Source organism: Anser brachyrhynchus (genome assembly GCF_964034855.1).
Source record: "Anser brachyrhynchus genome assembly, chromosome: 3".
In the NCBI taxonomy this organism is placed as follows: domain Eukaryota; kingdom Metazoa; phylum Chordata; class Aves; order Anseriformes; family Anatidae; genus Anser; species Anser brachyrhynchus.
In genome coordinates, this window is record NC_137696.1 from 53367760 (window position 1) to 53380528 (window position 12769).

Consider the following 12769-nt stretch of genomic DNA (forward strand, 5'->3'; position numbering starts at 1 on the left):
TTGAAAAGAAAGATGAGAAAAAGCATAAAACATAATGTTAATGTGGTGAAAGATAATTCTCTAGGAGCAAATGCACTTAATTTAGAGCTTCTATCTCCTGCTTCATGTTACATATTTCTTTCCTCTCTCACCTTCCCCCATTCTCTACCTTACCTTGTTTTCAAGTCTTCTTTTCTTCTGTACATGTTAACAAGACACAGTCTCAAAGTTAGTGTATCATGGTTTATTTTCAAAGTTAACTGGGAAGGAATAACTGAAATTTTCACAGTGGAAGCATGCTGTATACAACAGTCTTAGTCCCTCCTGGAGTCCAAGGGATCAAAAAGGATTATGCATATGAGAGCATCCTTTAAGATGGTATCCAGTATTCTTTTCCTCCTGTGTCTTTACAGGGATTTCAACATTCACAAGAAGGCAAAAAGAGGTCATAATTCTGTTTTGCTTAGAATGTTAGGAAACTTTAATTCTATGCATTTACAGAAAACATAATTTTCACAGGCTGTCTCCAAAGGTTTGGTTTGGGGAATGGAGGTGTGAGCCTAAGAATAAGAAAACAGAATAATTCAGTAAGCTCTGGTATTAAAAGCAGAGTCCCAGAATAAGCCTCTGCCAAAAATCTGTGCTATTAAACTCTCCACATGCAAATTACTGCTGCCTATTGGAGACAATACATGCTAACTCCTGAACTAAGCCCAGGAACTGTTTGGGACATTGCTCTTTTGCAAGCCTAAAGCCATGCCAGGGCCCCCTCCAACAATTTAACATCACAGAAGATTGCATTCCAGTGGCATAAGAACATTTGCTGACACTGTTTATTTTACTAGCATAGATGTAGGGAGTAAGACTAAATAAGGTTTAAATCATTGGAAGAAATTGATGGGATCCTCAGAAACCAGGCAGGGAAATAAGAGGCCAGTGAGGCACAGAGGCATTCTGAGCACTTCATTTATTCTTCTTTAATTTGTGGAGGATCGCGTGGTGCTGCTTGCGTAGGCAGAGTTAGCCCTTCCTTCCTCCTCTTATTGTGATATCCCTTCATTCTCCCAACCTCATCAGTAACCCTGTGTTTCCTTGTTTGTTTTAATTTTATTTTTCTGAAAACCAAATCAGGCTAATTTCTGGCCATATGTGTCTAGTCTGTCAAAGTTGAATGTGTGTATTCACAAAGTCAAGAGCCTGTGAAATGGAGGCTCTTTGAGCAAAAGGGAGCATGTGGATTGCCTGCAATGTACAGTTTTGCCTTTGCTGTAATCCTGCTGAAATCTGGGGAGGGTGAACAAAGCATCTGCCTCTCTTTGTTAGCAAAAGGTAAGGCTACAAGTTATGTAGTTTTTAGGAGGTGGAAAAGATGCAAAAGAGAGTTTGGAGGAATCAGTTCACAGTACATTGGTGCTCTGCAGGCTACAGACTTTCAGAGTTAACATGTAAGGATGCTTCTCTGCCATTCCCACTGTGTTCCTACTGATGATTTTGGTCTTATTTCTGGTGTTCTACTAAGTGCAGTTGCAGTATGAGTTAAAAACCGTGGTGAGCCTGATGCCAGGGCAGTCCTTGAACTTCCAGGGGCTTGTTGGGAGGAGCAGAGCCAATGCCTGAGCTCTGCAGAACCATGATGCAGAACCATCTGCTCCTGAGCTCTGCAGAACCATGGAAAGCCCTCCATGCTCTGCAGAAAGCAAAGACATTGCACACTTAAAATATCCTGGTCCTGGGGGTTGTTCTTATAGTCCCGCTGTCGATGGGCCTCGGGGTTTGGGTTAGGGCAGTATATGAGCTGCCTCTGTGGTTCACATTTGTCATCTTTTGCTTCCTTTACTGAGGTCTTTTCCTTTTCTCCCCAGCAGTGCATTAATAAGGTTTTAAAAGTACAGATAAAGGAAAATAAGCAGGTTCTACTGATCTCCTTTCAAAGCATGACTGATTTACCAGTTATTTGCTGTGCACAGAGCTCTATAGACAACTAGGCTGATAGATTACAGGAAAAGTTTCTTCTGTAGCCTAATCAGTGTCTGTTCTTTGTCTCAACATGGAGTTCAGACAGGGGGTGTCTGAGCAAGCGGGCACAGCTCTACTTAATTCAGGGCACTAATATAAGTATGCCAGTACATGTAACAGTTCCCTTGCCTGTGTCATCGGGTGGCAGATGCTGTTCCCAGGCACAGTGGTCGCAGATTTTACAGGCAATAATGCGTGTCACTTCCATAGTATGAGAAGAAATTTAACAACAGAGTTAACAGAAGCACTGCTGAAAGGAGCACTTGCCTTCATGTGTGCTAATTGTTAGCATGCCTGTCCTCCCGTGTTCTGGTTTATTACTCTCAGACTGTTCCTGGGTTCTGGCTGTTTGGCACTGCTTTCCAACAGAAATAAGAAACATGAAAGCACATTTTAGAAGAAAATAACATAAGAAAGGAGAAAGTAGGTCAGATTTCACTTGCCAATGCCCCTTTAAGTTAACAGCTGTGGGTCGGAATACATTTTTATACGGAAGCAAACCAGAAAATCTAAGCTCGTGCAGTGATGTCTCATGCTGTTTGTAACCTTCACTTTACAACCTTTGATGTGTTGTGTGGCAAGCGATCAAAGACACAAAAACAGGATATTTTTGCTGTTTTAATGGATTTAATATGTTAGCTTTTTGAGAATACCATATTTATATATTCTGTTTTGTTTAATTGACACAGTCTGTGTAAAGATTTATTTTTCATCAACCAGGAGGGGAAAAACAGGGATGTATATTTTTGCGTTCCTAAAACTCTATGAAAGATGGGTTCTTCTCTGTGGTATTCTTTATCATTCATTCTTTTCTCTTGTGAGGTCATGGTACCCATTTCAAATACCTAGCCCTTGTCTTAAGTATTTAGGAGTCTGTATTGTTACTTACAGGTTGCTCTCTGCAGTTGCAGGGTCAGTCTGTATATAGCATATATACTGTGGTCAGTCTATAATAGCATATTTCTCATTAAAAGACAGAATTGGTTGTTGTTTTTTCCTCCAAACTGCCTCTGTTCTAAAACAGAAATCACTGTGGCAATTTTCTATATTTTCTTTATTTATATTTTATATAAATAATAGCATGTTTCTTATAGAATTTAATGATGTACTCTAACTGGATATACTTGGAAGTATTTTTCATGGTAAGAAAACCATGCACGTAAAGCATGATAAACAGGAAGCAATTCTTGCAATAATCTTAAATAGGACAGTGGACTCTATGCTATAGAAAGGAAAACCAGATGTGGCACCAGCTTTGTATGAATTAGAAGACTATACTCTTCCTACACACGTGATGGATGAATGAAGTGGCTTCTTTAGGCATTGTAATTTTGGTCTCTTACAAGGGTAGAGACAAAACTGATTGAGTGCTACTCAGGGATAGTATTTCTGTTTAATTACTTCGATTGTTTATGAAGTATCAGAGAGCCTGTAGTGTCTACATAGCCTAAGTTTGCATTTCCCATAATTTCACTTTTTACACATTTTATTCAGTGATTCATCTTTTCTTGAATGGTGCTTATCGATCTGACCTGTAAGTTAACAAAGATTCATTTTGGAATAGCAAAGAGATCCATTTATAAATGAAAATGATTTCATGGTACTTATAGAGAAAGCTTTTTGAAGTACAGGAAGATTGCCAACATGAAAAAATGTATTAGAAATGCACAAGTGTGTTATGATAAATATAGCACTCAAAGGTGGGGTTAAAGGCTGTGATATAGCTGTGTGCATTCAGATTTATTTGCTGCACAGAAATGAATCCCAAATGGCTATTTTTGCTTCACTGACTGTAATCCCAACAAGGAAGTCTTATAGACATCTGCTAAGGTTTTTGATTATTATTTGGTTAAGATTTTGAGATTGAGGTGAGAAAAATCCAACTGTCACCTAGAAATGACCTCGAGAGGGTTTCACAGATTTGTCCGACATGTTTTTCACAGATTTATACAGGCTTAGCTATAGTTCTCACTCCAAAGTGCTTCAGACTGCGGCTACTCACATTTTCTGAAAAATAATGGACTGATATATGTGGTATGCTGTTTAACCTTTAGTCATTCAAGCTTTTTTTCAAAATCTGAAGGGTAAAGCCTAAGAGAGGGACAAATGCCTACCGAGTTGTTCTTAGGTAGGCATTGAAAGATATGTCAGTTAATCCACTGTCATATAATGCAAATAATTCCTGATACTAAGTAGCCCCTCATGTTCATAGCCACTGGACTCACTCTCAGTACATTAATAACAGCCATGAGATTTGGGGATATACTAGAACAATTTATTTCCCAGTGGGATTCTTATCTAAACAAGATCAAGTCTTCATATCTTTATTTAGCCAGTGCACTGTTGTAGTGTATCTGAGAATTATCTGTGCTTTTCTGCTTCTCAGTTAGGAGAAAGAGGAAGGAGCATGCAGACCAGACTGTTTCCATCCGTGCTGTTGTTGTGCCACGGTTATCCAACAGTAATAACATGAAGCAGAAACATTTAGGTTCTCTTTTCTTTTTCATTTAAGTAAATTCATGCTGATAAAATTCTAATGAAAAGGAATCAGAGCACAGGAGCAAGTGACTTATTATGGAAATTTTCTGTGATGCATTGTAATGGTGGATTTTCAATTTTTAAAAATGGTTACATTCCTAATTGGCGAACAAAAAAGACCAATTTATCCCTTGCTGTGAGAAACATTTTTCTTATATATTATTCTCATGAAGCCTCTAATTCAGCCAAACACATTATGTAAATGGAACCTATGAAATACCTTTTAAAATATACATCAGATTTACATTACTAGACTGTTATGTTAGATTGAGCAAGGGCCCTTGTTACACTATCTAGCAAATTTTTTTACTTTCATAATATTCCTTTCTAAAATACATTGTGTTTGGTTCAAGCAAGGCTTCTATTAATAACTCTTGGGGTTATCCTAAATGAGTATTTACTAGCTCCACCCAAGCGTTGTGAACATAATCTCTGCATTTTGGTCTTTACTGATCTCAGGAACAAAATTTTATATCTCTTTTAAACTAAAAGTGCTTTCTTTTGAAATAAAATCTGCAAATGTTGGAATGTAGTGACTGTTCTAATGCCAAATTAATTTGGATAAATCTGCATTGCATACAGATTACATTTCTGAAAGCCTTATGACACAGATACCATGGGCTGCAAAATTAACAGATTTAGTTGTGAAAGGTTGTGTTTCATGATACAGGCAGAACTCAGACTTATATGTAGTTAATATGCATTGCTTGCTAGTCTGATAGTGTTCAAATATAGCACAATTTAACGTTAATGTTTTTCCTAAAGATACAGTTTAAATGTGTACGTATATGGCTGTGCTCCTTGTGGAGAATATGGTTTGATTTCAAACAATTGTAATACATTAAGAAGCAAAATTGATATCACAAAATAATTTATGTTAGTAACTAATAGTGGTAGCTCATTTGCATAATGGAGTGCTATTAGTCTTGGTTTCCTACAAGTTTAGGTGGAAGTGTTAAAAACACCATTTTCATTTCTGGCCTGTTTTTTCAACAATACTCAACCACTGAATCGCTCCTCACACAAAAGTTATATTTTGTCTTCAAAACGAAGGTCAGAGAAGTACAACTTTAGATCCAAGGAGCTTCCAGTGAAGCTAAAAAGATACTCAGCACAGAAATAAAAACGAGCAATTAACCCTAAAGGAGAGAGATCCTTTAAAGCTATAAGCAAGTTTGATTGGTTTTGGAAGAAATCTTTGGGTTGTTTTTCTTAAGATTACATTGACTGGTGAGCCATGGGGTCTTCTGCACAGTAAGGACAAAATAACTGCTCCTCCAGCTCTTTCTTTAATGATTTTGGGACCGTTCAGAACTAAAAGATACATATCAACTTCTCATTTTGCCTTACAGCTGTCTTTAAAATTATTATTTGTTACATTCAGAACAGCAAGTGGGCAACTAATAAGGATTAGTAATGGGGAGGTTTTATTTAATTCAGTTTTTAAGCTTCTTTATTCAACAAAATCCTTAAAACATAGAGATTATGTTTTTAGAGATACCAACGCACACTGCCATGAATTCTATACTATGTGCAACTCTAAAGCATATTTTCATGGAAGATTAAATGCGTATATACAGTATTTGAAATTATTATTGATTACATTTTGTGGTTGTATTCCCACATTGAGGGCTTGGTGATTTAGTGTTTCAGTGGTTTTTCAAAGCATCGTCTAGCAGGATTTACAGAAGCTATAACAGTATTGCTAACTCTAATGATTTTATCACAAGTTCTGCTGAATTTGATGTATTTTAATACCTGACTCCCAGAGTACGGTGAATATGTGAGAATTCCAGATTTTATATTTCTATATAATTCTCTTTCCTCTTAGTAGCTGAAAAAAAATTATCATTTAACCCATTTTAACCCATGTTTGCCCTCAGGGGAAAAAAAAAAAAAAGTATATTATTTCAGCATTTGGTTGGGAATCTCACCGATCTTTTCAGCTTAATGCATCTCGCTTTCTATTTTTCCATCTTTGATGCTTGAGGTTGGTAGTACTCCTCAAGGAAGGGATAGGCAAACGGTATAGTACAGCACAGAGCACATGACTTTATCAAAGAGGTCATAGTCATTACTTTCACAGAATCATAGAATCACAGAAGGGTTTGGGTTGGAAGGGACCTTGAAGACCATCCAGTTCCAACCCCCCTGCCATGGGCAGGCACACCTCCCACTAGATCAGGTTCCCCAAAGCCTCATCTAGCCTAGCCTTCCAACTTTGGAATCGACAGTTAAAGTATGTCTATCCACAGTTAGCTGAAGTTAACATATAGCAAACAACAGGCTTATCACTATTTTCCATATGTAATGTTTACTATATTGTTCACTATATACTCATTCTGAGAAGGATTTTGAGAGCCACTGCCCCTCCTTGCTGAGGCCACTTCTGGGGGTTTCAGGGTACAGGCCAGCTCAGGAATAAAACCATTTTTCCTCACTTGTCCCAAGTGTTCTTCTTCTGCATTTCCGCAAGCAGTATCCTGTCAAGCTTGGGATACCCATATTTAGTTGTTTCCGTGTAGGCATCTGCATGTGTGGTGGGTGTTTGCTCCAATTATCGTCAGTGGAGTTTTCATCAGACAACAGAGCCAAGTGGGTGATTCAGCTCAGCCCAAAGCAGATAGCTGGAGGCTGATCAGCTCCAGGCTCCACTGAGTGCATTTACTATAGTGGGAATTTCTCACTTAGCATGTAGATAGATACTTATATATAGCACTGAAGTTTAGACATCTTGTTCACAATTGAATCCCATACCTCTCTCCAGAAGCTGAATTATTTTGCTTATTTTCCCTAAGGGAGTGCTCTCTCTGTACAGTTCCAGTGGCTGGTTTGAGAGGCTGAAGGCACAGGGTGGTCTTCACAAAGTTCGGTTTACCTTTCCTAGCTGGTCACATTTCTATCTAATCCCACCTAGCTTCTGTTTGATGTTTTACCATATATGATCTTACCTTATCTCATACAAAGGATTTCTGTTCCTAACGTATTTTCCTTGATTTAGGTTCCAGTTTTCAGTACAGTAAACGGTTCCAGTCTCAAGTTTCAGTAAAAACTTGTTTCCTGTACCTTACAACTGTTTCATGTTAGAAACCATCTCTTTTTAAAAGTGCTGCAGTATGCCAGGCTAAATTCTGGCTTTATGTAGACACTAGTCTTGTCTACTACTAAGGAAAAATTATTACAAAATTCAAAGTTTGATATGAGGATTTTTGTGGAGTTTGGTCCACAGTATACATGGTAAAGTACTCATTCATCATTTTCACTGTTTTGTTTTTAACAGGAGTCCTGTGCTTGTGTTCCAGTGCATGCATCGCCATGTCATTTGCCTAGACTGTTTCCATTTGTACTGTGTGACTATGCTGAATGACCGTCAGTTCATCCATGACCTGGAGCTTGGTTACTCCCTCCCTTGTGTAGGTATGTCTTAGTGGGTTTTCTTTTCCAAAAGGAAATGGGATTTTGATTTCTTTTTTTTTTAATTGCCAATTAATTTTGAGTATACCTGTGGAGTTACACTCTTTCCAAAGGAGTTGTTTCATTTCGTGAAGGAAATATTTGAATATTGAAGTGATTCTTGCTGAGCATGTGAACTGGAATATTAACTGGATTCCAAAGGGCATTTCTTTCAAAATCGAATGCAGATTTTTATTTTTTTTTTATATTAGAGTTTTATAATTGTGAAGTGCTAAAGGATAGCATTACACTACTGGTTTAAAAAAAAAAATCCTTGACCTGCACATCTCCACTTTTAAGTGAAATAAGATGTTAACTTTCTTGGCCTGTCTTCAAGAGCTAATAAAAAAAGACTGCAATAGGAATTTCGAATAGCCTTCCTGTTGATGAAGTTATTGCTACTAATTGTCACTGCGTTGAAAGAGATGTAGATCACCCTGAAAAAGTGGTAGATAATCTGTTTTAACTGAATAGGAAACAATGTTTGGCATAAGTAAAACAAAGACAACGAATCTGGAAGATATGTTTTGAGAATTGATTCCATTACACTGGTTCATGGACTGCAAAACTCAAAAATTTTACTTAGAAGTATATTAGAATCTATTTTTCTTGTTGCTATATTTTCTTACATACATATATATTTGCAACAAGTTCTATGTACTGCTATGAGAATCATTTTCCAACATACTAGAAGCTGCATAGATGATGACTTTGCCTGAATGCCTGAACAGCTGTCAGGTAACTTTCAAATCAATACATGGGAGAAAAATTGTCAGTATTTCTTAAGAGTGGCATTTACTCATTGTGAGAACATGCCTTAAGGATATTGTAAGTATACTAATAAGAACCATTAAAATTATTTATTATTAATAATTTCAGGAGTGGTCTATCAGTGGTCATCAAATCCCATTTCACTAGAATTACTGTTTATGTGCTGTTTACTCACCAGATCTCATTTTACTTCCCTCCCTCCTCAAATGCAGCTTGCTCTGCTACTGCATGTACACACTGATGTTGTACTAAACAACATTCTTTTTAGTAATGCGTAAGAAAACTTGTAATGGAGAACCTAACAGGAACTTTTCTACCCAGTGCTCTTTCCTTCACCATTACTGTAGCATCATGTGGTCAATCTGCACTAGATCTGTACTATAGATAGGGTTCAGCTGTCAGTCTAGTCTCAGATGTGTTATACTTTGTATTAAAATAGCTGAACATGGAAATACTAAAGTATTGCTAATTTTCACATTTCAGAACTCCCCAAATGAAAAAGCTGTTTTCCAAATAATATAATAAAGTAGTTGTCATAGTGGTAGTTGTGGTAGTAGTTGTAGTAGTAGTAAGAATAAGAATAATGCAAGTGCTATAAATTTTGTCTCCATCCTCCAGCTAGTGTTAATATTACTTTCAAAATTGCCTGATGGGGTGCTGCCCTTTGCCAGTGAGATGTGCTCCAGTGCAGTGTAGTATAGAGATTCTTGAGTCAGAGGAGAATTGTAATTCTGAAGGAAAAGAAATATAGTTGTGCCAATACAGCATGTAGGACAGGCTTTTTGACACAGCTGGTAAACTGATGTGGACTGTCCAGGCAAATACTACTTCAGGACCTATGCTACCATCGCTGCACAGTGCTTTTGGTGCTGTCCAGGCATACCTGTTTGCACCAGAGCCAGCCTGCTGATCTCTCAGAGGCATTGACATGATGTTGTGCTGACATGCTTTGTGTTACAGAGGTTCTCAGTCACAATCTCTAAGCACTCAGCAGTTTTAAATATTATTCCATCTAAACCTAAAATTGATTGCTACCTCTGTCAGTTCTCTTTGTTGTGTTATCAGTTCTGTGTCAATAAAAGCATTTCTAAGCATTATTTTTACAGACTGCGTTGCAGCCTGAAGAGTCTGATCGGTGCTGTTGTAACTTCACTGCTTCCTTTCTGTAACTACCTTTAACCCAACTTTCTGGTGTGCGAGAGGTTTGGTTGTTTGTAGAATTTGGTTTTATTTGAGTTAGGAACTGATGAAAAAGTTACCTTTTGTCATTTGAGAAGGACAGGAGGCTGAGTTCCATACCTGTGAAGAAGAAAGCTTGAGCTGCTAGTCCCTGTGCTCTTACTGTTCCACTACAAATCAGTTTAGCCTCCTTCATAACTATGGATTCAGCAGCTTTCATCACCAATGAATTCAATTAAGAAACATTCAGAACAGTATCATGTGATTTGCTTTTCTACCTATCATGGCACTCCTACTGAATAGTGTAAGATTGCATTTTTGCAGTCTACAGTTCACAATCTTTGTTTTTGTAACTGCAATTTGCAGTTTGTATTTACATGTGAGGAAGATAAAGCAGTGTTTGACACAGCCTGCTCTAATTACCTCAGTGAAGCCTAAAATTATTTCCTCTTGATAGGAATGAATACCATGGGACATTGCCAAGAAATTACTTTTCTTTCTTATTGTGGCAATGTTGGTTTAATACACGTTATCTCTAACAGTGCTTGACTCAAAGTGAAATATATTTGATCTGAGCTTTATTGAAAGGTTGGATCTTGATTTAAGCCTGCTTGTAAAAGGAATACAAAACAAAGTCGTGTTTACTGTAATGAGCTTTATGTTGTAGTAGGCGACCAGGTGACACAGACTGATCAAGATCTTAGTCTATATTAATTCATATATTTTTAAACATTACAAACTAATGCTGGAGTGGTATTCATGGTGTCTTGAACAGAAAATACTAGTATTCTGGGTTTGTATGCTGTAAAAGTGATTTCAATTTTCTGTTTTCATATAATAGTTAATTTACTTAAAATCTAGCCCATTTTTTTAAGGCATATGTGCACACATTGCCCTAGAACTATAGAAAGTTTAGTTTTGTAATTAAGCCTATTTAAATTTTTTGCATTTCCAATTAGTTGTGTTCATTCTAGTGTTTTTGAAAAATAGAGATAACATAATGAACATAGCCTGCAGTTTCCATTAACATTTGACTCACTGTTCCAAATTTTTATCAAGGGAATGTACCAACATAACAAGATTTTTATATCTTTTATTGGATCAATCTAGAGGTGAAAGCGCCATACACACAACAGAATAAAAATAAACAACAGCTGCTACAGCAAAGGGTCACTATGACAGACAAGATCAGTGTTATCACATATGTATGATAACTTGGAAACGATCTAGGGATTGCACATAAATAGTGCTTCTCAAGTATGTTTAATATCTTGCTTCCTGGCACATATATGCCAGAAGGTGCATTTTGTAATTGCGTTCAGGTATTCTGTGGGGTTCTATCCTTGCTTCTCTCTTTTTTTTTTTTCTTTTTCTCTTATTCACCCTAATTATGTAGAAGATAGTATGTGTTCAGAAGGCTATCCCATCTGAGGAGCTATGATATATCACCTTGATAATGCCATAACGTTGCTGCATTCCTATACAAAATGTGTCATTGCTGAGATTTTTGGACAAAGAACAAAATTCTTAATTCCTTAGTGCTTAGCTGCTAATCTAGTGCCCAGCAGTGATACTCCAGCTGAGAACAGTCAGCATGGGAGAACTACAGCTCTGAGCACAGTAACTCTGGTGCATTGATAGGATTAGCTTCTCAGAAAATTGTGGCAGCAGCCCCATGGTTCAAACCCACTGTATCAGCTCAGAAAGAGGACTTATGGATAGAAGCTGGCTCTATTTCATCGGTCATTAGAATAAAAAAGTAAACGTTACAGATTATACTCTCTCTGCCCTTGTTAAATGCCAGCAAAAATCTATCCCATCTCGCTGTGTGGTGTCTTGTATTAATGAGGCTTCATGCATAGAAATTTCCATGAGTGGTGACCTCCAAGTATCTTTGAAATAATTAATAAGGTGCTTAGAGGAACAGATTTGCATATGCATGAAAGATCATTTGTGGTTATTTAGTTACTGTGCAGGGCAAAGAATCTCATAGCATTACCTTGAAGCAGGAATTGTATACAAATATACAATGTATTACCCCATTGTATTACACATTCTTATGATCACTGTTTCACTTTTAAAATAGCATTACAGCATTAGGGGTCTTAGTCCCCAGGGTAAAATAAACTTCCATGGATCTTTGGGAGAAGGAAAGTTGGCGAGGCCAAGGAAAGGCAAGGTTTTGCACTGCTGTAGGCACTTTACAAAAATGTCTTTGCATCAGTTTATTTCTTATGAGTAGTCATATGCATGATGTATTTTAAATGAATCTGGATAAACAGTGCAGATCTCCTGATGATTGTAAAGCACTATTGTATCTGGAAGTAATCTCATTTTACCGCATATATATAAATAAATGAGTGAAATTACCACCAATAGCTTTAAAGTATAACAAACTGCTAAAAGAGCCACATTCCATTGGAAGAAAGTTGCTGGGGAATGATAAAAGAGGCGTATGTTTTAAGATTTATTTTTTTATCCCCATTAGATTCTATTTGTATATTAACAGGGATGTTTCTATTCCTGTGGAGGATGTCAAAGCAGTGGTGAATCTCTGAATCATCTTTCAAAATTGTAGTACCCAAAAAGAAAAGGGGAGAATAAATAGACAGTCAAAGCAAAGTTTGCAAGTAAAGGAAGGAGGAAAGCCGCATTTGATTTGATTGCTCCAACTAGTCTGTTTGAGTCTTTTTTGCTATAGACAAAATCCCTGCTACATTTAGGAAGGTGTGTGTGTTTCTGTGCAAGGGATTTTAAAGTGGCGGTCTGTGATCTACAAACAGAGCCTTCTCAAGAATATTATGAGGAGGTAGACAGTGGGTCTAAAATCAAA

General features: G+C 37.2%; 1 protein-coding gene across 1 annotated transcript in view; it reads left to right on the plus strand.

Moving 5' to 3' along the window:
* PRKN (parkin RBR E3 ubiquitin protein ligase) overlaps positions 1-12769 on the plus strand; it is a 621897-nt gene that overhangs the window by 323583 nt on the left and 285545 nt on the right. The window contains 1 exon segment of the mRNA XM_080584783.1: positions 7814-7950. Coding sequence (XP_080440909.1) covers positions 7814-7950 — 137 coding nt within the window.